Consider the following 27106-nt stretch of genomic DNA (forward strand, 5'->3'; position numbering starts at 1 on the left):
TATAATGCTCTTCCTTCACATCTGACCTGTTCCATTTGACCAGTTTGTACCCTTCAGTCTTTGCCTTTTGCTCATGAATTTTGTCATGACAGATTCCAATAATGGAATTATATTTATCTTTCTGCCTGCCTTTCTCTTAGTTCTTTTTATGTTGTTCCTATAATCTCTGCATTTTGTAGACACTTCACAAATTACTTCCATACTATACAAATATTGCTCTTTCTTTCAGACATATATGCTTATGAGACTCATAATCAGTGTTAATAGGAAAGAAAGGATAATAATATTATTGCTCTGAATTTAAGAAGTAGCTGTGAATGAATTCTGTCACATGTTGTTCACTTAGGTGAAATAATTTAAAAGTTTCATACATTGTCTTGGTCCTTTAGAAATAAGATCTATTCATATAAAGTGAGAAATTAATTTGTGAAAATGTTGTTTTGTCCTTACATTCTCTATAAAAGTGGACCTTGAAAATAGATAATTTCAGAGAGCTACCACGTATATGATGCAAAAATCCAGATGATCATTTGATGGCAATAAAAAGATGCCTTGGACCTTTTGCTGCCATCTCGTAGTTCGTTTTATCCCGCTACTGAGAAATGCAATTTGATATGAATATTTTAGCATAATTGACAACGCACTTGGACCTTCAGCTTTCAATTTTGTAAAGCCAGATAAAATCACATAAAATTTGGACTTGTCAATCTAGTAGTGTGTGTATGTATCTCTATCTCTGTCTATCTTTCTGTCTATCTGTCTTTCTTTCTTTCTTTCTTTTTCTTCCTTCCTTCCTTCCTTCCTTCCTTCCTTCCTTCCTTTCTTTCTTTCTTTCTTTCTTTCTTTCTTTCTTTGGAAAGTGGGTGTTATTACTGTTTTCTTAAATAAATAATTATATTTACCCTAGTTGCAATCAGCCTATTTTAAGTTTGCTTTGGAGGATATGTAAGCTTCACAAAAAAATAGTATCCCAGCAGGGGGCAGTCAGGCACAAGGTTGATTATTTTCAGGCTTAAAATCAGCTTTTCTTTGTTTGGAATCAGGGGGAAATTTCATCTATTAAGAAAAAGTTTTAAAGTGGTGGCAATTTGGGGCCTAGTATCTTTTGAGCAAACACTTGCAGTTAAGCTAGTGGTAAGCTAGAGAAAACACAGAGCTGTTTGTGGAAGTACAGCGGGTTGAGCAGAAAACCAAATGTGCTTCTGAGGGGCCCAGAGAAGGGGAGAGGGTGGGTGGAAAATGGATGTGGCTGCGCAGTCACTCACATTCTGAAATGAAGGAGCCAGCAGCAGCCTCTTGTCATGCCTGACACTGGGCTTTCCTGTTTTCTTGAGCCTTCTCCTGCCCCCTCCTTTCATTACCCTGCTTGTTAATTAGCGCTGGCTCCATGGAGATATTTACCTTTTCTCTATGGATTCCTGTGGTTTTCAAAGAATTCAGGTACTTGCTGTGAGCCAAGCAATTCAGATTACCTCATAGGCTGTATTGTGGCCAGAGTCTGTTACAGCAGTCCAGTCCTTCTCACAGTAACCCCTGCCTGGCAGGCCCTTGATATTTTAGGAACAGAGATAACTTAGGAAGTGGGGAAATAACAACAGGTTCCATGAGCAATGTCTTAAAAAAAAGCAAATGTATCCGTTTTGAGCGGCAATCCTTTGTACTTCTTTCTAATGCAGATTAATTACATTAGGATTAAACTGGTTGCAGCTGTTGGCCACCAAGATCAGAGTGTCAGGTTTACTGTGAAGATGTAGGAACACCCTTGATTGATGGGTTAAAAAGAGAAAGAAAGGAAGCTGGAATGATAGTTGGAATTTGGAAGAGGAGTCAAGATGTGAGATGAGACAGATCTGACTGGGATTAAGAATAGAGGATTGGAGAGGGGGGGGGCAGAATTCAAAATTGGAGAAAGGGGAATCATAAATGTCTTTGAATTGGAAACTACCAGATCCTGGACAGCGTTTTATTTTACAGTAGTATGTTACCCTTTTGAGCTTTTCAGTTACCATAATAATATTCGGGTGCCCCAATAAACTTTACATTCTGTCACTTATTTATAATCTGTCCATCCTCATTGTATTTAACTGATAAAAGTGATTTTGAAACATTTCCTGCATTGAGATAAGAATGTGACACAAGAGAGTGACTCAACAGTAATCCCTGCCTGTGGTTGAACAGAACAAAACAATGAATGCGGTAATGCTCTGCTCCTCAGTGCTTTCTCTTGATTGTGGAATGTATGTTTCTCACTTCAATAAGGCTGCAAACAAAGCATTCTGACTTGGTAGAGGGGAAGAGGCAGAAAAAAGAGGATAGCTATTGCAAGTGTGTTTTCAGGTTCCACTTAACTGTATATATATTTAACTGAATATAGTGCTGCATAAAGCTTTTCTTGTTTCATGCTAAGGGGAGGGGATTGTAACACAAAGCAGTAAATGTTTATGCTGTTAAATACTTTAAGAATGAGAATTTACAGATGGCCTTATTGTATCAGTAATAGAAAGCGGTCATTATCTTTGTTTCAAGGAATTCCTTCTTGAATTTTGATTTCTGTTGCTTAGATTACTCAATCTGCTGAACGCCCATGTCTAATGGTAACAACCATCCTATTGTAGTAGTAGTATTAGTATTAGTAGTACTTAGTGTTTGTCCCACCTGGTTACAGGTCCTGCTTGCATTGCCTTCTCTGTAGTTCTTCCAATGAAGCTGTTGATGTATGATGCGGGTTTTTCAGCTGACTTATTGCAGAGTCTGGTGCTGATCTGAACTAAGAGGAAGTGACTGGCCCAAGGTCACCAAGCTGACTTCCATGCCGAAAGGAGGGTTAGAACCCGAGTCTCCCAACTCCTACTTTAGTACTACACTGTACTACACTAATGAGAGACATCCTATAGTCAGATTAAATCCCTGCAAGGTGGAGCTGCACTTTGTTGGTGATTGGTCTGGCTTTATTTTGGTTTCAATTTTGACTCTCTTATGCTTGACCTGAAAATTTGAGATTTGGTGATGGTGACGAACCTCATGCATTTGCATCTGCTGGAAGCTATAGCCAGGAAGGAGCTCTGCTTCGGTTGACTCACCAGTTGTAGGCTTTTTTGGACCAGAATGCCCTGACAAATGTGATTTATGATTTTGTCACTTTATTTGTAGATTACTTCAGCATGGTCTACATCAGGCTACCTTTGAAGCTAACTCAGAAACGTCAGCTGAAAAAAAATGCCAGTTTTATTTTGATTAAAGGTTGTTATGTCCATTTTGTTTTTTAGGTTTGCAACTGTGAGGTATGACCAGGGATCAAAGAATATTAAAAACCAATTCATGCATCTTACAAATTATAGTGTCAACAAAAAGAGTGGTGACTATGTCAGGTACTTAGATTTCTTTAAGAGTTCTTGAGCCTGAATTGGAAATAAAAGTCTGTTTCTGTATTTATTTAATTATTTTGTGTTGTGTTAAAACAAAAGTGTCTTAAAGCAGTTATTAAGTGCAGTCAAACAATATATGAAAATATGAATTAACCAAGCAGAATTTGGAGGTAGAATTCCATCAGGGTGGTCAGGATAAAAGGTATTTCTTATGTTTTAGTTGTGATGATCCTGAAGTAGAGGATTATGGAAACAAATGGAGTATGAGTGCAATGCTGAGATACCTGAAACAAGAAGGAAAAGATACAACTGGTGAGCAGATATCTATTACTGTTTCCTTGAATCATCTTTAGAACACCTTTTCATTTTTATTTTTTTGTCCTTTTGAGTCAGTGTTGATCCTTGGCACCTAGACAAGTCTCTACAGTTTTCTTAGTAACCTTTTCAGGAGTAGTTTGTTTCTGCTTGCTTCCTAAAGTGATTGGCTGAAAGTCACCTAGTTGGCCTTTGTAATTAAGATGGGACCAGAATTTATAATCTCCCGGTTTCTACCCTGGTACCTTAACTATTGAACCAAACTGTCTGTTCTTCATAAATATTAGTAGATTTAATTATCTAATTATCTGAAACTGTTCCTAACAGTTTGTCTACTTTGACTACCATACTTCTTCTGGACAATAATCTCTTATCTTATTTTTCTCCGAATGTGTCTTTTTGATAAGTTCTTATTTTTCTTTGCTGTGTATTTCTCTTTGGAACTGTAATTGTCTTTTCTAACAGCACTTTCCTTTGAACAGTGACTTCTTTAGTGAATGCCTTTCATTCAAGAATTTTATATTCTGTAGGGGATCTTATGTTCTTCACATTTGATTGGTCTATTGATAGCATGGTTAATTGACAATTGAAATTTCAACCTGTCTCTGAAATAATTAGTTTGCAGCATTTACTGTTATCAGTGGTGACAGAAGACTTGTCTGACAAAATATGTCCTTGTTCATTATCTTTTCTAAAAAAAAATTTATCAATGTGACTTTCATTGGCACATCTTAAGTATGGAATTAACTCTATGTCTACTTGAGACCAATTAATTAAGATGAACATTTTTAAACATGCTTGCGAACTCATATGAAATGGAAATGTATGAAAGAGAATGTTGAAGATTCAGTTTCTGTGATATCTACTGTATGTGGGAAAGAATGTCATAAGACTGAAGAATGGGTATTTGATCTTAAACCAAGTCAACTTTGGAGGATCTTCAGTATATCCATGAGCATTTCTGAATGTAGATAATTCAGGAATAGTAAGAAATATATTTATTTTTGTTGTAAATAAGATCATTGTAGAGAGGACCAAAAGTACTTTTTATATGGGAACCATAAGTTTGCTTCTGATCATGAAATCAGTTTTTATAGGTATGTTCTCCAAGATAACCTGATTCTTACTGAAAAATGGAAGTCTCTTGTATTACCACCACCACCCCTTTGACAATTTGCTCCAACTGGTGGAACTCAAAAGCCCAAATAGATCCCAAAACTCAATTTTTCCTTCCTCTACTTTATAGAATGTACAGAGACTGTTATAGAAAATTTTCCTCTGCCAGTCACCTGGGATCATACTTTCCTTTAATAGCTTACAGTGTTCAGGATCACTAATTGATGGACATGGCATAGCAAAAAATAGAGCAAAATCTATTTGACAGTTTGAAAACATTAGAAGCTTAAATTGTGGAATATTTTTTCACGAAGAGACTTTTGGAATAAACTAGAAAATGAATATGTTATGCCTTCTTTAAACATTTGATAAAAACCAAAGTTTTATTTCTATAAACCATTTCAGAGTCTTTTAAATAAAACATATTTAAGATGCATAAAATATTTCAAATCAGTAAAAAGAGTTCCAAATTTGTTTAGTTGTTTTGATTTTGACACCACCTGACTCAAACCAATTTTAGGCAGCTTGCAATACAAAAAGTGAACTACAAATGGAATAAGGTAAATAAGTACAATAAAAGGTATAGACAACATGAAAAAGTCAGATAAATGTCTCCAAAACACATGCTACATATGCCAAACTCATTCAATAAAAGGATTAAATGTTGTGTAGTTGTAAAGATCAGGGGACATCATTTTGCATCTTAAGCTAAATTTTGTTTTCACTGTTAAAATATTAACATTATTGCTTTTGATTTCTGTCCCATTTTTATCTTAGCTTTGATGTCCAGCGTGGAGGAACTGATAATTAAGACAGTAATTTCAGCTGAATTGGCTATTGCAGCAGCCTGTAAAGCCTTTGTCCCACACCGTGGTGTTTGCTTTGGTAAATCATCTTTATTTCTACACTGTTGTTTGTCACATTCAGGGAATGCATTGGTACACAATATAATATAATCAGTTTGTATCACTGAGGGGATGTCATTCCGCAGAATTGGCACCACCTCAGTGAAGACTCATCTCTGCATTGCCACCATTCTGGAACTTGCAGAGCAGAGATGCACTCAGGAGTCAACAACCCTTCCCTCCATCTGCTAAATGGAAATGATAATGGTTGTGGGTTTTTTGGTTTGACTCTTTACAGTGCAATGTATCAGCAATCTTGATCATTATCATTCATATAGTCTATGATGAAAATGATGATCCAGAGGCTTTTTTCCTGTCTCAAGAACTTTACGTGACCCATCTTACCATTCTAGTTGCAATACTGAGAAGATGCTTAAAATTTGTTTCCCCATAGAGCCAGAACAAATCATTGCCTTTTCTTTCTGATTCTGAACTGGGAAGGGAAGACTGTTAGGAATTGTACTTGTGAGAATTGTGTATCTGCTAAGATACTGCAGTTGGGAACACCCATCCAGTAGTACTTGCTTTCTTCTGGTATATCATGTTAGGTGGGGTGGGGTATTGGGAGATGTTTCTATGCTTGTGGGCATTTTGAGCTAAAACAAGCCTTTATATAACCTGTCCAGAGTTGGTACTGAAAGCAAGATGGCTTCTTGGAGACTATAGAACCTTTAGATCAGTGGTTCTCAACCTGTGGGTCAGGACCTCTTTGGGGGTTGAACGACCCTTTCACAGGGGTTGCCTAAGACCATCGGAAAACACATATTTTCAATGGTCTTAGGAACCGAGACACCAATTTTATGGATGGAGGTCACCACAACATGAGGAACTGTATTAAAGGGTTACGGCATTGAGAAGGTTGAGAACCACTGCTTTAGATGCCCCTGAAGTTAAAAATGGATAGTAGAAAAGAGGCTGCCTTTGTCCATACAATTCATTTCAGAAATGCAGTAAGAGATTGGGGCACAATATGCTTGCAAACAGGCACTTGGTCAAGTTCAGCTAAAGCATGACAACCCCTGACCTTAATATACTGTACAAATGTAAAACATAAAATCAGAATGTCCGGCTGGATTTTATTAAGGATAAACTTGGTATTCTGGTATTTTGTCTCTCTTGCTGTACTAAATAACCATACATCCCTGGAAGGTGGGAAGCAGAATAGCTCTTCTTTTGTTTACAATCAAGCACACTATTTTTGACAGAAAAAACTCGGTTTTCAGCTTTGGCTACTGTCCACGAATTATTTAATCATTTTGAAATCAACTAGTGACTTGCAGCTTCTGTAGCATTAAATCTTGTGTATTACACATTGCATAAAAGGAAGATTTGTTTGTATTCTGAAGTTAGAATCTTTTTGTTGCAGTGAATAATTTGGAACTGTAGCATTTTGAAAAATAAAATGTGTCAGCGTTTAGATGCTTCTTTATAAGGCTACCTATTCCAATAGTTTAAGTTCCATCTATCAATATTTTCTCCTGTATAAAATTATTTTTTTTAAAAGAGCAAACTGAACTACTCACACTATTCAAAATGTAGTGTACACAAGAATTATACAATTCTTGTGTAATAAAGATATGAGACAGGCTGTGACAGTGTCACTTCTTAATTTTCATGCTCATAGGAGCAAACAATTTAAACACATATTTGTTCATTTAAAACTAGACATTTGTTAAAAGGCGGTTTTACTGTATATGATGCAATGTAAGTCAAATATGCAAAGATACATTGTCAGAAATCATAATTTTATTTACAGAATTTAAAACACCTGTATCCTTAAGTAGCCTATTGAAGCCAAGATTTTTACTGTATACTGAAGAATGACTTTTCCTGTGCTATGAATTGCTTCCAAAATGATGGACACATTATTCATATCCACATATATGATTTTTTTAAAATCCTGCTCTAATTTATGTAATTATATCTTTCCATATGTTTGGCTGTTTAGCTGGTTTGGAAATATTTCTTTAATATACTTCATAGTATATGAAACATTCTACATTTTGACCCAGGATAAATTGTTTCTGACACCACGTGCAAAGAACTTTTGGAGTATTAGTCCTCAAGACTAAGGAGTTTGCCTGAATCTTAACAGGAATATACTAAAAGTTCATTGTATGGAATAAAATACGTGTCGCCCTCTCTGTTAAACTTCATGAAGCATCTGGACCTTGTTACTGTCTGGCTGTATTTAACCACTTATGTAGTTGAGAAGCTATGAATGGAAATATTCCCTAAATTTGTAATTCATAAATGTTCTGAAATACTAGTCCTTGTAATGGAAAAAGGACTAAATGAACTTTAGTTATAGCTCGTGGGAGGCAAGTTCTAGGAGTTTTTAAAGGATTTTGAAATTGTAATTCTTTTCAAATAATAGTCATCAATATTCTTCAAACTACTAGTGATAATTAAAAAACTTTAAATATAATTCAAACAATGTAAATAGAAGTAAAAAAAAACATGCAAAGGGAGAAAGAAAAAAATAGTGGAATTTTTCTTATTTTCTAAATAGAATGTAATAGTTATGTCTTTATACAACTTAATACAACTCAGTTTTCTAAAGAAGAAAAAGAACCTTGAGAACATAGAAGTATATTGTCTAATATGGCTCAATGGCCACTTCTGGCCCTTGCACTGTCCCTGTCCAGGACACTCTTGATAAATAGACAAGTTCCAAATTTTAGGAATATAACTGAACAGTGTAATATTTTTAAATGTTTACTTCTTCCACTATCTGTTAAGAAATCTACAAATAATCTGATGTTTTCAGTGGTCTGATGCCCTTGCATAAAACCAGTTTGTGCAGGATGATTGATAATAATACCTTTGCAATAATGCCAAAGCAATAGTCAGAATCTTAGCCATCTGCATTTAACAAAAGATATTGGATGGTAACTTGCACAATTTATAAGGTTTTGTTCTCAGAATAACAATTTATATAAGCCCCATTTGGCGAGGACAGGGTCCTTTTTTTTCAAATATATATAAAACTATATAGGATGTAAGTTCTTACAATTCCATTGAATCGGCATACAAAATATTTGTTAGATGATACTCAGATTTTTGATCAACCACAAAAAGGTTGATATGAGTTTTTTCCTCAAATAAATAATTGGTTGACAAATGAAATTGGTTGACTAGGGATATTTTCAGAGATTTATATGATATAAACTACATCTCCCTCTCCCTCCCTCCCTCTGTGTGTGTGTGTCTCTGTGTGTGTACACTCATGTTGGTTAGGGTTGGGGTATTTTTTTAAGCTTATATTTTTCTTGATTGTACCACATAGTGGTGATAGAGCTTACTTTGATATAAGATCTTTAGAGATGTAGAGATGTTGGCAAAGAATTGAGACTTCTCTGGCAAGGAAGATGGGAATGACTCCAAGAAACAATAGTTAGTACCAGTAAGTGTCTTCACTTGCTTTCTAGTACCTGCCCTAAAGGTTTTCCTTTGGCAGTCACCTATTATTTCCTCCAGCTCTATCTACAAATACACGATGGAAGCAGCAAAATTAGAAAATGCAGACTAAAAGCTTTTTACAACTTTGGTCTTATCAAGAATTAATATTAAAGCTGGCCAGGCCTAGTAGGATAAGTGACATCTCATGATACCTTATAATTGAGATCCTTGATAGCACTACATTAATAGTGCAATAATATAAGTTATATTAAATGTACCTACTAGGGACAGTAGACTGGGTAGAAACGTATCTGAAGAAATAGAGTTTAGTATGAGAAAGACTAAACATTGTGTCAATGCTATTAAAGGTATATATTTGGCTTTGGATCTTATTATCAATTTGTTAATTACATTTCTAGAGTACAAAGCGGCATATCTCTTGCAATAACTGATGTGATTTTTAATTAGAACATTAGCTTTTGTTTTCCAACGCAAAAAAATGGTGTATAAGGAAAAATTAGCTAGGAGCTCAGGGTTGAAAGGGAGATAAATTAAGTAACAGAAGTTTGTTCAGAATCTTAAAGAGAACAGTGGAATAAATCTCCTAGTTTGAGGAAACAGGAATGAGAGAACTCATTGAGAACTCACAACTCTGAGGTGGCATAAATTCTCAGAACCAGAATAGCAATAGCATTTAGACTTATATACCGCTTCAAGGTGGCTCGGTGGCTAAGATGCTGAGCTTGTCGATCAGAAAGGTTGGAGGTTTGACTCCCTAGTGCTGTGTAACAGAGTTAGCTCCCATTACTTCTGCCAATCTAGCCGTTCGAAAGCATGTAAAAATGTAAGTAGAAAAAAACAGGAACAACCTTTGGTGGGAAGATAACAGTGTTCCGTGCACCTTCGGCATTTAGTCATGCCGACAATATAACCACGGAAAGGTCTTCAGACAGTGGCTCTTTGGCTTTGAAACGGAGATGAGCACTGCGCCCTAGAGTCAGGAACGACTGGCACATATGCGTGAGGGGAACCTTTGCCTTTACTGCTTCATAGTGCTTTGCAGCCCTCTCTAAGCAGTTTACAGAGTCAGCATATTGTTCCCAACAATCTGGGTCCTCATTTTACCAACCTCGAAAGGATGCAAGGCTGAGTCAACCTTGAGCCGGTCAGGAATGAACTCCTGGCAGTGGTAATGCAGAATTAGTCGGCAATACTGCATTCTAACCATTGTAACACCACAGCTCCAGAAATGTCTCCATTCATAGTTGCTATTTGATTTTTCCATACATTATAGATTTTAGGTGTGGAAAGTTATAAGCTTGTGGCCCTACAAAATGGTACTGAACTATAATTCCCAGAACATCTTACCATTGACTATATTATCTAACTTCAGCAGCATTTAGAAGACCACCAGTGTCCTAGCAATTGGGAAGCCAATGATCTGTTGGGTTAATAAACCAACTGATTCATACTATAGAACATGGAGACCGCTTAACTGGCTTGCTTGCATTGACATAATGTGATTATTTAGAATGTTTCAAATGTCTTGGTTTGATGGCATATCTCTATATATGTGAATAACTGAATAGTTTGCTAAGCATTAGCTTCTATAACTGCTATCTGAATTTTTAATATAATTTGTGCAAGCTCTATAGAGTTGATGTATATTTTCCAAAGAAATACTATACACATGATAAACTTTTTCAGTTTGATTGATTGTGGCTGTGATGGTGAGAGATGAAGTCCTGCATAATTAGAGACTAGATTAGAAAAGAATGATGTACCTTAATATCTACTTAAACCCATATAATCTAAAAATTAAAGTCTGCAATCTCACACTTTTCATTTTTTAATTTATATCTATTTATATGGTCACCTATCTTACCAATGAGACTCTGGGTGGCTAACGAGTTAAAATGCAATATAAATACATGTATATTTAGAAAAAAAAATAAAAGACACATTTCCCAGCCAAATAACTAAATAAAAGAACCAAAGGGGCTCTTGAACACACTATTCCCCAATACATGATGCAGCAGTTTGTTTGTTTTTACACTAGTTCATTTTGTTTTTACTTATCGTTAGGAGGAGTGGAAAGTTATAAGCATGAACTGATATTCTGTTGGCTTCTGAGGATTACATCAGGGAGTGCTTTTAATTGTCTTCATAGAACTCTATGAACTCGTTGGTTTAAAAAATATGTGCTGAAATCCTCTAGCTGTTGATGACTATAGCCCACGTCAAATTCCACAGTTGTATGATTTGAAACTGGAATATACAGAACCATGATAATGGGATTTCTGTTTGCCTTTTGGTATTTAGCTTTTCAAAGGTTTAAAACAATACGTTTACTTTTTTGCGTGACGAGGAGAACTATAAATGTTTCCAGATTTGTTTTCCAAAGGATCCTTAACATTTTGTTTAAAATGTTGTGCAAAATATTTATTCAGTCACAGCTACTCAAAGTATTCTTTACGTCTTCTCTGTTACTGTCTTTTATTGTACGCACACACGCTGCTTCTTTCTCCTTGAACTAATCATGCAATCTTTCCTGATCTGATAAAAATGCACCTCGTTTGGGCTACTTTACTTATAACTTGCATAGACATGCTGTTAGACTGTGGGAGGAATCTACTACCTTGATCAAAGTCCTGTCAGCAGAAACTGAACACTAAACTCTACCAGTTGTCTTACTTCCCAATGGCTTGGACTCCATACTAACTGTTAATCCTTAACTATGGAAGTCCATAGCATATTCTCATATATAGGGTAACATTTTAAGAGAAAGGCAAAGCATAATCTATATTATGATAATCTGTTTCCTCCATTTTCCAGTTTGAGATTGGGAATTAGAATTAAATTGTAGACTTAGGTGGTCCAATGCTAAACTCTCTGTAGGCATTATGTATGCTTCCTGATCAAGCAGTAATCTGGCAGATACTCTGGAAAATGCCATTGCTTGGTGTTCTGATGTAAAGCCTGAATAGCATCTGCACTGAGTGGAAAGGGGCCCACTTTTGAGGAAAATAGACAAAACTGGCTACTTTCTTTTCCTGTGACATACACAGGAAGTCAAGATAAACCAGCTTCACATAGGATAAATCCACTTAGCATATGTAATAAATACTGTCTGGCATATGAAAACATGCTTTTTTATACACTACACACACACACCGACACACACATATATAATGTAGCTAGCTTATCACCATTAATACAAATTCAGAGAGAGTTGCAGAGTCATCTACGAGTTAAATGAAGGAAAGTGGGAGCTTTCAGCACTCCATGCAGACCATTACATAGGTGATTCAAGGGAGGGACAGAAAAAAAGGAGAGTGGTATATTCTGGTTGAAGCTATTAAAGGATTCATTGTTTTGACTTTTGGAGTCTGCTTCTGGGTGGGCATAGAAATCCCCCTCCCCGTTATAACACATACCAAAGCTTTGAAGCGGTACAAAACCCTTCCCAGGGGATAACAGGGAAGGTGAGACGGATCAGAATACATTTTTCAAGTTATTTTTCATGACTGCATTTACACTTCTCTGCATTCATTGAAAGAAACATCTGGAATGGGATTAATTATATTAGAGTACTGCATCGCAGGGCCAAGTTTTAATACAAGTGATGAGGTGTTTGAGTAGGCTAGAGAATTTTCTTGGGTAGGTAAGGCTATAAATATGAAGGAAACATTTTGTAGTAATAACTTAATCCCATTGTCGTTATTTGATGACCAAATTGAAAGAGCACATGGCAGGTTAACTTGAGAACTGTGTTACCACCATAATATGTTGTTGGTTATTCTGTGGAATGAATGGTCTTACGGCTTGCTTGCTTTTTGCTTTTGAACTAGTAGTTAATTCTGCCTGTGTTTCACTGATTGGTAGCCTTACAAATTTGTGCCATGATCACACCATTGAAGCTCCCCCCCCCCCCCGTCCAAAGGAATGAGACAACTCATCACATGGCCAACTCACTGTGGGCCAACTCACTGCAGGACAATTCAATAAATACAAAAGTTAAATTAATTTCAGTGGAACTATGGTTAATAATTATAAAATGAGTCTATCCAGAAATAAAAGAATGACAATAATTTCGATGGCACCAATAATAAAAATAACCAAATGAAATGACTAATACAGTATTGAATTGTCCCGCCATGAGTTGTCCTCAGCAAATTAGCCATGGTGAATGTCCTGTGGCAAATTGGCCATGGCGACTTGTCCTAGATCCCTCTCCAGCTAAAAGAGTAAATGGAATAATCTAATGTATTGTTCCCCCTTAAAACATGATGTCATCTTAAAACCACTAGGAAGGTTATTGAAACAATTAATCATTTTTAGCTCTCATTTGCAGAGAAATTTGAGATTCGGTTTGATTTTTAAATGGTATACCTCATGACAATTCATGCCATTTTTAGTATGTTACACTAGATTCTACAAAGTTTTTGTATTTGAACCCATACTGAGATAATGTATGGAAATTAGCATTTATTTGGCTAAACTCAGGAAATCAGAGATAAGAAGTATTCTTCTGCAGAAGATTTAATTTTGGCTTCATCCAAAGAGTCTGGCTTTCAGTTTTCCTACACATTCTATGCTAAACATTATACTGAGGAAAAGGAGGGTGAAATGGGGAAGACTGAAAAAGGAGCACCTGCCTATCAACATCCAAACTAGACAATCTAACTTCAATTGTACTCCTTGCAATATATCCCTGAACATTTGTGGAAATTCAAGATCTTATTCAAGGAGATAATAACTAATTTGTTTAGCTAAGCCGATTATATTAACTTTATTTGGAATTCTATACGTGTGTATTGGTTGCCTTGGCTTGTTTTCTCTCTCTTTCTCTTTTCCCCAAAAGCTCTAGAGATTTGAATTCATTAGTTTCTCCATACACAAGAACTGAATGGTTACGCAGCTATCTGCCTGTGGTTTAGGAATGGTATGTTTTGCTAGATTCTGTAATTCAGGGCTTTGGCAGAAAGCTCTAGAGCTTCTTCCTTTCTATTTGTCTTATGGCTGGACTAAAGAGAAATATTAGTGGCAGATAAGAATGGGTAAAGAGATTCAACCTCAGTGATTAAGACTGTATTTTGTGTATCTTTTAGTGGGAAACCTTTAAGAAGGAATCTGTCAGTAAAGTACTTTAACACTTTTCCCTCCTGGGTTCTTAGCAATGTACTAGGGGGCTCAGTATTCTAGTGGGTACCAATATTCCCACCCATACTTTTCTTGGTGCCCGTCAGACTCCTTGCCTATTTATTTATTAATAAATTTATTTTATTCATTTTCACTTTTTAAATTTTCAGTTAAAAATTTGGAAATTAGAATGCTGGTAAGCATCAGCCCCAAACATAATTGGTACTTAAAACAGTGTTTCTGTGCCTGACTTAGATCTCAGAAACATTTTTAGAATTTAAAATGGCAGGGATCTAAAGCTCCCCTTTCAAATGTATCTTCTCAGAAAAACGAAACAAAACAAAAAGATGAATTAGTGGAGAATATCCTGTGAGACTAGAAATAATGTTGGAAATGATATCCTACCAATCTAGCTTCTGAGAATTTGATCATTTTCCTTTCCTTAGTGATTTATATCAGATCTGTCATTTTATGATGACAAAAATACTTTCAAAATTCCAGATGTGCACCTAACCACCAAAAGTTGTGAATTCCCAGTTTATAGTATGGCCCTTGTTTCTAGAAGATCAGGAATAGAATGTTAAAATGTTTTTGAGAGATAAGCAAATTTGCCACTGAGGACTTTGGGAGATTTAATTGGAACACATTTCTTCTATATACTTTTTCTCCATCCTGATTCTCTATTTATAAATAATGTGACCGAAGGATCAAATTGTACCATATTGTTTTTAGTTTTTCTACTTATTATTTGGTGTAAGCACTTACACTAAATCTATTTAAAATAATGAAATGATTATAAGATTATGCTTTCCTTCTCTGAATACTCTCAAGTTTGGACTTCAATATTGGTATACAAATATTGTGAAAACTTCTCTTCTCGTCTATTCTATACATGAGATTAGCTAACCAAAATAACTAATTGTCTTGAGAAATCCAAAGTATTTCTGGATATAAAAATCTAGGAGAAGGAGCTGCCTTTTACTAACTTCTTAACTTATATTAAACTGGAGAAAAAAGGCTATAAAGATGAAATGAATATTTGAAAACCTAGGAGAACATCTAAGGAAATCCAATTCTTCATTGGATTTCATACAATTTTCTCTGCACAATCTGCACTATGAGCTGCCAAACTTGGCATAGCTTGCTGAGAGATATAGCCCAGATTGGAATAGGACAATTCGCTGTGGCCAACTTGCTGTGGTCAACTCACCATGGTCAGCTCGCCAGGGCCAACTCACCACAGTCAACTCATCATGGCCAACTCCTCGTGTGATAACTTGCCAGGGCCAATTCACAGTGGGGCAACAATTCAATCTAATTATTTAAAATAAACAATTTTTAAAAATTGTCATTCACATTTCATTTTGTCCCTGTTTTTGCATCCCTTCGTTAATGATTCTATTCCACCATTTCTTTAATATTAGTGTAACTCTTGTCCTGCCGTGAGTTGTCCCATTGTGAATTGGCCGTGTCCCACAAAGAGTTGGCTGCAGCAAGTTGGCCGTGGCAATTTGGTTGTGGTGAGTTGGCCACGGCATCTTGGCCACAGTGAATTGTCATAGATCCATCCCAGATAATTGACCTTCTTAAAACAATTTGTTTCTCTGATCCTATTACAAAGGAAGGCTAGTGGAAGGGTTGACATGAAATCTACCTCTGATAAGAAGCAATAGAGGAGATATCCCTGTGTCCAGTTTGTAATGGGAATCCTTTGCCACGGCTGTAGTACATTGGTGGCAAAATGACTAAATTTTGGTGTTATTTTTAGATTGGGATTGAGGGTGGAGGGAGAGAGTTTGTAAAGTTGGGAATGATAGTGAATTGCCTCCTGGAACTTTTCTGCTCTCATTCTCACCCGTAACATCTCTTTCTATCCATTTCCTTAGCCCCTTTCCAGAAATATGTGTGACCAGTTGTATCTTAGTGTCTTTTTTAAAACTCTTATTAAAAAACCCCAAATAATTTAAAGATTGAAACAACTGTGTGATGAACTGGCTAAACCTTTCACATCACAGGCTTAACTTTTGCATTTCCTTTTTCCTTACTTATGGACATTTTGTTTTCTGATCTATTTTTGTATTTATCTTAATGTTTTACTGAGAATTCTCCCGAGTTTTCACTTGATAATATGCATACAGTTTAGATTCAACTTTCGTTTTGACAGGGTGTGCACTGCAAAGTAGTCATTTCTGACATGTGGTGGCTTGGTAATACAGACATAAATTTTGTTTGTGTGGTCTGATTACTTCATTTTCCCCGCTTGGTTGGAATGATGTCTGTTAATCCATGCCAGCAGCTGCCAAGATATTGTCTAAAGTAAAATCTAATGGCTGTTTTTTTTTTTGAATAAAGTTTGAGTGACCTAGGTATTCCTGTTGAAAAAACACACACTTTCAAATATTTATTTACTTTGGAAAAGAAGAAACTTAAATTTTATTATTTTTCCCCTAGAAAATATTTTGATGTACAGTACTGGGAGGTTCCCTAACTGTGTTTAGTGAACTTTCTAGTATAATTTGTTTAATATGTATAGTGAGAAAATTGAGTCTTATATCTGTCATGGAAACCAGACAAATGTCCTGCACATTCATGTATGGCAGAAGCAGTTTTAAAACACAAAAACTCTGAGTGAAGTAACGTGATGTTTTAGAGCAAATGTGTGTGTGTGTGTGTGTGTGTGTGTGTTTGTGTGTGTACATACATACATACCTACATACCTACACACCATATTTTTTGGAGTATAAGACACACCGTTTTCCCTCAAAAAAGAGGGTGAAAATCTGGGTGCATCTTATACACTGAATACAGCATTTTCTGCCTCCCGAAACCCCGCCCCTTCACCAAAATGGCCGTGCATTGCCTTTAGGAGGCTTCCAGAGTATTCCTGGGGGCTGGGGAGGGCAGAAATGAGCAAAAAACGGGTCATTTTTTGCTCAATTGTGCCCCCCCCCAGCCCCCAGGAGAACTCTATAACCAGTGGTGGGTTTCAAAAATTGTTCCAACCTACTCTGTGGGTGTGGCCTCCTTTGTGGGAGTGGCTTACCACCCATGTGACTGGATATGAAGATGCCGACGATACTTGTCAGAACCACCTTAAATTACCTCACACACAGCACTGGCATGCATAAGAATATGATGTAAACTTGTCTTTTAAAAGGCATCTTTGGTTTGCGTTAAAACAACTTCAACACACACAATGTTCTGATTGCACCACAAGCGCAGTAGTCATCCTTACCTTTCACAGAGGCACTGAGTTTTATAAATATGAGCATGATAGTGTAGAATAATCATATCCAAGGACCAGTGGTGGGTTTCAAATTTTTTTGGAATGTCTTCTGTAGGTGTGGCCTGCTTTCCGGGTCCACTGGTGGAACCTCTTCTAACCGGTTCGGTAGATTTGACGAACCGGTTCTACCGAATAGGTGCGAACTGGTAGGAACCCACCTCGGTCTATACCCTCCTTTATCGGGAAGGTTGTTGAGAAAGTGGTGGCCTTTCAGCTTCGACGGGCCTTGGAGGAAGCTAGCTATCTTGACCCCTTCCAGTCCGGCTTCAGACCTGGTTACAGCACAGAAACCGCTTTGGTCGCATTGACCGATGATCTCTGGAGGGCCAGAGATGGAGGCTATGCGTCCATCCTGGTTCTCCTTGACCTCTCAGCGGCTTTCGATACCATCGACCATGGTATCCTTCTGCGACGACTGCGGGAGGTGGGAGTGGGAGGCACTGTTTTGCGGTGGTTCTCCTCTTACCTCTCGGACAGGTCGCAGTCGGTGTTAGTGGGGGGGCAGAGATCGTCCCTGAGGCCCCTAACATGTGGAGTACCTCAGGGTTCGGTCCTATCCCCCCTACTATTTAACATATACATGAAACCGCTGGGCGAGATCATTCGGAGGCACGGGATAAAATACCATCAATATGCGGACGATACACAATTGTATCTGTCCGCCCCGTGCCAACTCAATGAAGCGGTGGACGTGATGAACCGGGGTCTGGAGGCCGTTAAGGACTGGATGAGTGCTAACAAACTGGTGCTCAACCCGGATAAGACCGAGTGGCTGTTGTGTTTCCCCCCCAATAATTTGGCTAATACACCAACGCTTAGGCTGGGGGGTCAAATTTTATACCCCTCAGATAGGGTCCGCAACTTAGGAGTCCTCCTGGATCCACAGCTGACTTTTGACCACCAGCTGTCAGCTGTGACCAGGGGGGCATTTGCCCAGGTTCGCCTGGTCCGCCAGTTGCGGCCCTACCTAGATCGGGGGGCCCTCACAACAGTCACTCGAGCCCTTGTGATCTCTAGACTGGAATACTGCAATGGGCTCTACATGGGGTTGCCCCTGAAGTGCATCCGGCGACTACAGCTAGTCCAAAATGCAGCCGCGCGAGTGATAGTGGGCGCACCTCGGTTCGCCCACGTTACACCTGTCCTCCGCGAGCTGCACTGGCTGCCTGTTGGTCTCCGGGTGCGCTTCAGGATAATGATGACCATCTTTAAAGCACTCCATGGTAGTGGATCTAGGTACTTGAGAGACCGCCTTCTGCCGATTACCTCCCTAAATCGACCAATCAGATCGCACAGACTGGGCCTCCTCCGAATTCCATCTGCCAGTCAATGTCGACTGGCGACCACACGGAGGAGAGCCTTTTCTGTTGCTGCCCCGACCCTATGGAACGAGCTCCCCATGGAGATCCGCACCCTCACCACGACCCAGACCTTCCGCGCAGCCCTCAAGATCTGGCTCTCCCAGCAGGCCTGGGGATAGGCTTCCAATTACCCGCCCGAGTGTTTGATTGCTGAATGAAAGCTGTGTTTTATTATTTTTCTTTTGTTCACAAAGTGTTTGTTTTGACCTTGCACTTCCCCTCCCCTGTGGTTGTAAGCCGCCCTGAGTCCCCTCAGGGAAAAGGGCGGCATATAAATCCCAATAAACCTAAACCTAAACCTAAACCTCCTAAAGGCAATGCATGCCCTTTTTAAAACAAGAAATGGGCCCATTTTTTGCTCGTTTTTGCCACCCCCCCCCCGGAGCACTCTACAAGCCTCCTAAAGGCTATTTGTGCCCTTTTTTAAAAAAAGAAACAGGCCCATTTCTTTTCACACACACTTATGTGCATCACCTAAATGTAAACCAGTGGCAGTATCAACATAAGTAAAGTTTTAAAAACAGTATTAATGATCCACAAAGAGGAGATCCACAAAGAGGTAAGAATCAATTAAAAAAAATACTATCAGGGCTTTGACTTCAGACCATGAGACAAATTAGAAATTCAATTAGAATTGAAGTAATAAAAGTTGCAAAGTTAACAAACCTTGTCACATTGTTCATAGGGTAAACTGATCATATAAATCCATGTTTTACCCTTGTTTAGAAATGCTGTTGTGCTGTCATCTGATATATTTTGTGGTTTCTTTCAGAGCTTTATGGTTTTGATGTTCTCATTGATTCTACTCTCAAGCCTTGGCTGCTGGAGGTGAATCTGTCCCCTTCCCTGGCCTGGTAAGAGAACTGTTGCAGAAGATAGGATGGAATGATAGTTCCCTAAGTAATTTTCTTCTGAATTTCTTTCCTTTGGGGGCAGGAAATATTCTTGATGTTTTTTAAGTGGATCTTTGTTTGGATAAAGGGCAGGGTTTGCAATCTGACTATACCTCTGATTATTATTATTTTATTTCTCAAGTTGAGGGATATAATTTATGGATATAATTTAGCCTGTAACACTCATTCCCTTGCTTTGTGTTTCAGACATAGAGTGTGATGTATGCAAGGAGGAATGTTTTTAAATTTTGATTTTGGTCTCTGGATACCAGGTCACAAGGAGATACTACCATACTTATTAGAGATGTACAAACTTTTCTGAATTTAAAATGCCTGGGATTGAGGTTGAAATGGTTGTTCTGACCTTATCAGAAGCATTCTTAGTTTGAAACAGGGCTGTTCTTTCTTCTTCTTCTCTGAATGCTCCGAGCATGTCTAGGATAATATGTTTTGATGTGAAACAGCTGCTTCAAATTCAAAGTGTTGGGTATACTTCTATTACCTGCCATATCTCCTTTTGGCTAAAATGGTAAGAGGTAGGATTGAGCCGAAATAGTTGGGTAGGTAGAGGTCAATGTTTAAGGATAGCTACAGTGTTCATATTACTTTGGCCTTTCTCAATAACCCATCTGTTGAATGTGAGCAGGGGGGTGGGGTGGGGGAAGGCTTGGATAAGATTATTTTCCTACCATCTCTGGTTGAATAAACAAAACACTGAGTGTTGTTTCACTCAAATGACGAAGCAAAAAAAAAGGATTTTTTAAAGAAGGAAAGTGATTAGATTCTTAGATTTCCCTTTATCTAATGTTCCAGTATAGGGGTGCCCAATCCTTGAGCCACAGCCCACCTCCAGGCCTTGAGCCGTGCATGTGTGCATGCCCACCGCTTGCACAGAACTATCCCCTCTCCTCTCCCCCTGCTGGTCCACAAAGTAAAAAAAAATTGGGGAATTCTGTTCTACTAGACTGAAAAACCAGCATTTCCAAACTGGAAATATTTCTTACAATATCTGTGATAGAACAACAGTGCTCTTTGAACAATTTTCTGTGAGTTCCTCCAAGATCCAGGGTATAGTTTTTAATGTTTTGGATCTTTCTGGTTTCATTCACTTATTCTTGAATATTGAGACAACCAAAAAGAGATTCATCACTAAAAAAACATAGGTGAAAAGTGAATTTTTAACACTCACTACAACCAAGACCAAAAAAAATCATAGGTCCGATTGAGATTTATACCTTGTAAATCTCCATTCAGAAATAAATTAAACATTAATGATCTCAGATAAAATATTTTATTGAATGCTGCCTTTTGCTTCTTAGAAAAAAAGAAACTCTACACTTTTCTAAGTTAACAAAATAGAAAAAGAAATAAGATTTAGAATATTATTTGCACAGTGATTTCTTTAACCTCTGTCCAGAATGTCAAGGCAGAAGGATTTTCATAAAGTTGTGTGTCTCATTATTGTTATGTCATATCTTCTTAAATAATGCAAATTCTCTGATTTGGCAGTTCCAAGAATGGGACTTTCCATTCTTGGAATGATAGACCCTGTACATATCGATTAAACTTTCCTCAAAGATGCAAATTAAAGTGATTAATCAGTTGGTCTTATTTGTTCTCTTGTTCCATACTGTTAGTGATGCTCCTTTGGATCTGAAAATTAAAGCTAGCATGCTTTCAGATATGTTCACACTTGTAGGTGAGTGTTATGTCAATTCTTGTTCAATATTATATTGCTTTGGGTGACAGTGTGTTTAAAAGTCAATATATTGTATTGTTAAGAGCTGATTTGAAATAATTAATGTTTTATATTATGTTCGATATGTGTCAGGTTTGCTCTATTTACATATATTTAACTATCGTGTTATGCCAATTAAGGTACTTAAGAGTTTCATTTTAGTCCCAATAGGCTGGAGTTTGTTTGGGGCTAAACTGATCTTTCCCAACATCAGTTTCCCTACCAACATTAATGTATAATAGGAACAAAGCAATCACTTTATAGTTTTGTTTCCAGACTCTAAGACAAAGTACTGGAGAGGGTATGTTAAAATCTGTTGTGTGAATCTGGTAAATGCTTTGTAGTAGTATTGGGAATCATTTTGAAAAGTAAAATAAAATAATTAGTGACAGCACACATGGTATTTGTGCAATATGACAGCACTAAGTTCTGTAACATGAAAAAAACATTGAATAAATGGTATGAGATACCTGTGTGTCTCTCTATATATTTAAGATTGACATTTGCATAACGTTTTGGAAATGTGGCAGCTGGGATAATTCTACTGTCTTCTTCCTCTTAGCATTTCCCTGTTGAGTCTGCTTTTTTGTGGATTAACCAAGTTTTGAACCATTACAGTAATATCTAACATTACAAAACATAATCTGCCATGATTTCAGTTAAAATATCTATAAAATTGGATCTAAATATCAACAGTTATATTTTAGAGCTGTCGCAGCATCCAACCTTTAGAAATATCTGCCCCTCAAATCTACATACATATACATTCTTATGTCAATCACATTTTGTTTCCCATGTCAGTCGCATCTAGTTTCTCCCTTTTGTATTTCACAGCTCAACGTTTTTGTTTTTTTTTACAAATCCATGTTTAATTTTGGAGAATACCGTATTTTTTGGAGTATAAGACGCACCTTTTTTCCCTCTAAAAAGAGGCTGAAAATCTAGGTGGGTCTTACACACCGAATACAGCATTTTATGCCTCCCGAAGCCCCGCTCCCTTCACTAAAATGGTCGTGCATAGCCTTAGGGAAGCTTTCAGAAAGCTCCTGGGGGCTGGGAAGGGCAGAAATGAGCATGAAATGGCCCATTGTTTGCTCCCCCAGCCCCCAGCAGCACTCCATAAGCCTCCATAAGGCTATGCACGCAATTTCTTTGACAAAAAAGGGCCGGGTTTTTTGTTCTTTTTGGGGGGGGCCCAGGAGCACTCTGCAAGCCCCCCCCCCCAAGCTATTCATGCATTTAAGAAAAACAGGCCCATTTTCACAAAAAACGGGACATTTTGGGGAGGTTTGCAAAGTGCAAAAACTTTTTTTCCCTTTCAGAAAGCTGTTTAGTTAGAGGGATTGATGAGAATTACATTGGTCAAGTGCTGTGCCAGCATAAACAAAGTTTTAGGTGCTACAGGTTGTCATCTATTTCCTTCTCCAGCACATAGATAAATACACCTGGAAACATTTACCTACCTTCTCTCTCTCTCTTTCTCTCCCTCCCTCTCTCTCTCCCTGCCTACTGTATTTCTCTCTCCCCCTCTCTATCTACCTATATACCTACCTACTCTCTCTCTCCCTACCTATCTACTGTATTTCTCTCTATTTTTCTCTCTCTATCCCTCTACCTACCTACCAATCTACCTGCTCTCTCTCTCTCTCTCTCTCCCTCCCCCTCCCTCCCTACTGTATTTCTCTCGCCCCCTCTATCTACCTATATACCTGCCTACTCTCTCTCTCCCTACCTATCTACTGTATTTCTCTCTATTTTTCTCTCTCTATCCCTCTACCTACCTAACAACCTACCTTCTCTCTCTCTCTCTCTGTTCCTATCTATTGTATTTCTCTCCCTCTATCTCTCTTTATTTCTCTCTCTCTATCCCTCTACCTACCTATCTACACACACTCTCTCTCCCCCTACCTACCTACTGTATTTCTCTCTCTCTCTCTTTATCTACCTACCTACCTACACACTCTCTCTCCCTACCTACCTACTGTATTTCTCTCTCCCTTTATCCCTCTACCTACCTACTTTTTTAAAAAAAATTGCCTCTTTAAAACCTGGGTGCATTTTATACTCCGGTGCATCTTATACTCTGAAAAATATGGTACATGTCATTTGTTATAATGTAAATGTAATAGTGGCATAGTTTCTCAAAGGGGACTCATTTCTGTTACTGAACAATATTTATAATTAAGCAGTGCCCTGGGAAGCATCTATGATAGCCCTAGTCTTTAGGTAGCACATTGATGCTATCAGGATGCTACCACATTGATCCATAATTAGATGTCCTTCATTTTACAAGTCTTCCTCCCTTCCTCTCTCCAAGGCTTTGTTTGTCAGGATCCAGGTCAGCGGCTAAATCGGACATCTTATTACTCCTCTGAGACAAGGAGAAATCCATACCAAAAAACTCAAGTAAGGAGAGAAAAGTTAAAACAGTGTTCCGCTGATGATATTATTAAGTAATGAATTATATTTGCTTGATGATCTTTCTAGACTTTTTCTCCTCTATTTTTCTTTCTACATTTAAGCTATTCTTTAATATAGAGCTTCTCTTTTCTTAACACGTTAGTCTTGCCTTGTTTCTACACTATTAGGAAATAAAGTGATCTCTAAAGTCCTTTGTGTATCTGAGGGGGTATTATTACTTCTTTATTTGGTGCTGTCAATATTTATGACATTTAAGAGGGAGGGAAGAGGAGTCAAGGTAAGCAGTGAACTAACACACTGTATAGCTGAGTCAGTCACATGGTTTTGGGTTTAATAGAGGCCTGGATTCAATTGTGTGTGGGAGGGGCGGCAGGGGAGCGTCTTAATCGAATGGGTTCCTGTGGGAAATATCGGGTACAGAATTCCTGAAAAGAAACTCCCTTTGTCCCTAGTGAGTCTTGGTTTCTACTCTATTTCATGCCATGTAAAATGATACTAGCACCATAATTGCTGCCATCTACTGTCGGTTTGTTTAGCGCTGCAAGGCAGTGTGAAGTTTTGTGTGTTTCCCAAAGTCTGAACATAATTTGTAATCTAAATTAAATTGTCTTTTGTTAATTTCTTAGGGTTTCAAATGTTTCAAATACTATATGTAACCCAGAATTTACTGTTAGCTATCATATGAACCTGTAAAAGAAAGTAGTATTATTTATTACATATATTACATACCTTATGTATGCTACCTAGGCTTTCTCTGAGCAGTTTGCAGTCCATTAAAATGAAACAATACAGTTCTCAACCATTAAAATACACAACAAAACTTGATAATTAAAGGATAAGGAAATTAAAACAATAGAAATATCAGCAAGAGCAAAGAAGCTTGATTTATTAAAATATCTGGAAAATTAAAGGCGTTTGCCTAGTGCTGAAAAAATAATAAATGCCAGGTATACTGTATGGAGGGTTACCACTGACGACTTGCCTTCAGGTAGCCACTTGGTATTTATTTAGGTATTCATTTATTTACCTACTTACTTTTGATTAATTACATACTATGAAATCAGTCATAATTCTTAGCAACCACATAGGTAGATTTTCTCCATGACCATCTATCCCTAATCTCATCCTTCAAGTCTTCCAGTGGGGCATCCATTGCCACTTTAACTGAGTCAATCCACTTTTCTGCTGATCATTGTTTTTCCTTCCACCTTTCCCAACATTATAGCCTTCCCCAGAAAAAACGGCTAACTTAACGGCATTTGATTTATAGACTGCCTGACTCTGCAACTCTGTGTGCATACATAAAGCAGTGTAAAACAATAAAATAGAAATAGCCAGAAAGGGAAAAATAGAATCCAATAAACAATTCATTGTATAAGGAGCCCGCCACCACCCTAGCTCAAGACCTAGAAGAGGCAGGGTTTAAGCGATTGTTTAAAAAAGGTCAAGTATATTTGTGGGGTTATATTTATCTTAGGGAGAATGTCTTTCCAGAGAGCTGGCTCCATGACACAGAAGGCTTGCTATGCAGAATAATCAAAGCAAAACCTCCAAAATTGAATTTGGTGTATAAAAATATATGCAGACAGATTTCTCAGGTAACTGCTCCCAAACTATGAAAATCTTAAAAGTTAATACCAGATCCTAAAAGCAAACAAAAGTTGTACTAAGCTGGTTATAATGCAGCACTCTTCTGCAATATTGTTTATTGATGTTTCTAGACCATCTTCAAGGAAACCTCATGAATACCACATTACAGGATAGTTCCAAGGCATGGATTATTGTAGAATAGCTATCCTAAATTGGTATAAGGTGCATCACTCCACAGAGGACAATTGTGAATCTAATGGCAAAAATGGATATAGAAGCACTCTCAACCAAAACTCAATCCATTAGGAGGAACTCAATCCATCTTTGAACCCTCTTAGGGAGGCACACTATCCATTACCAGCACTTCTGTCTTCTCCAGATGGAGATTCAGGATTTTTTTGCTCTCATTCAGTCCAAGCACTGATTCAGCATTTTCACTATTTTTCCTGGCACTTAAAAAAAGCAAGAGGCCTATATGCTGTCAGCATACTGATGTTAGCACTTCAGATTTCAGAATGACCTCAATCAGCAGCCTTATAGTATGTCAAATACAATCTGGAATAGAGTATAATACTGCAAAATCCAATAAATATAAATGCCATGGGGCTGAGCAAAAATCCCCCAGCATTGCTTTTTGGAGATAGCCTCTAGGTAAAACTGGAAACACTGCAGAGCTGTTCAAGTCAAATCTAACTTGGACAAATTCTCCCCAAAGTTATCTAGGAGGAGAAAAATTACTTCTTCACTTTCACCATCACCACATAGTAGGTTCAGTAATGAACTCTTCTTAGCCTTCAATCTGTATAGGATGAGTTTTCCTCCACCTGCATTCCAGATATTTCTCAGCTCATGTCATTACTTCAGGTGCCTGCCTATCACATTTTTGAAGGGCACCTGGACAGTGACAAAATCTACTCAGCAGCAATTGTGAAAACTGTCTGGGTCATTTTTCTTTATTTGATAGTCTCACTTAAATTCTGACTTCAAAGCACCCAGATAAACACCAGGAAAACTTTCAATATCCTCTGGAATCTGTTGTCCTTTGCAGATGGACCTTCCTAATGTTTCCCCAACTATGCAGAAAGGAATATCGATTTGAAGTCTGAATCCCAACAAGAAGTGGTCACATCCTTCAGCTCCAGGTTCCAATCCTAGAAAACAAACAAACAAAATGCAAATGGATTGAGAATGTTCCCTGGCACATTACTGCCATGAAACCTTGAGCAACTCCAACCTTGGTATATGGCATATCTATTTCAATGCCCTAGAATCATCATTTTAGAAGTCTTGGCACCCAATCCAGGATCACCCTTAGACACGAGGACTTCTGGGTAGCTGAATAGATGATATATCAACAGAATACAGTTATCTCCTGAGTGCCCAACATCAGAAAAAAGCACAATACATTTGTATTAAAATGGACAAGAAGACTGGAAAGAAAAATGGAATTTCAGTAAGCATCTACTTACTGTATTTGATCCTCTGGTTTGTTCGAAAATGATCTCTCAAATCTCCAAGCTGTGGGCAGCTGTATAAGTTAAGTGCTTCTCTCATCCACAGTCAAATCATATA

General features: G+C 37.7%; 1 protein-coding gene across 12 annotated transcripts in view; it reads left to right on the forward strand.

The window, feature by feature from the left end:
- The window catches only part of TTLL5 (tubulin tyrosine ligase like 5), a 146170-nt gene that overhangs the window by 19755 nt on the left and 99309 nt on the right, over window positions 1-27106 (forward strand). For all 12 annotated transcript variants that reach the window (XM_087724452.1, XM_087724446.1, XM_087724459.1 and 9 more), the window contains 6 exons: window positions 3267-3368; window positions 3586-3677; window positions 5574-5681; window positions 19665-19746; window positions 21423-21484; window positions 23841-23929. In XM_087724452.1, the coding sequence (XP_087580578.1) occupies window positions 3267-3368; window positions 3586-3677; window positions 5574-5681; window positions 19665-19746; window positions 21423-21484; window positions 23841-23929 (535 nt within the window). The remainder of the gene's footprint in view (window positions 1-3266; window positions 3369-3585; window positions 3678-5573; window positions 5682-19664; window positions 19747-21422; window positions 21485-23840; window positions 23930-27106) is intronic.

The sequence above is a fragment of the Thamnophis sirtalis genome, unplaced genomic scaffold (genome assembly GCF_051295495.1).
Source record: "Thamnophis sirtalis isolate CommonGarterSnake01/CBP01778 unplaced genomic scaffold, rThaSir2_p1.2 scaffold_1, whole genome shotgun sequence".
In the NCBI taxonomy this organism is placed as follows: Eukaryota; Metazoa; Chordata; class Lepidosauria; order Squamata; family Natricidae; genus Thamnophis; species Thamnophis sirtalis.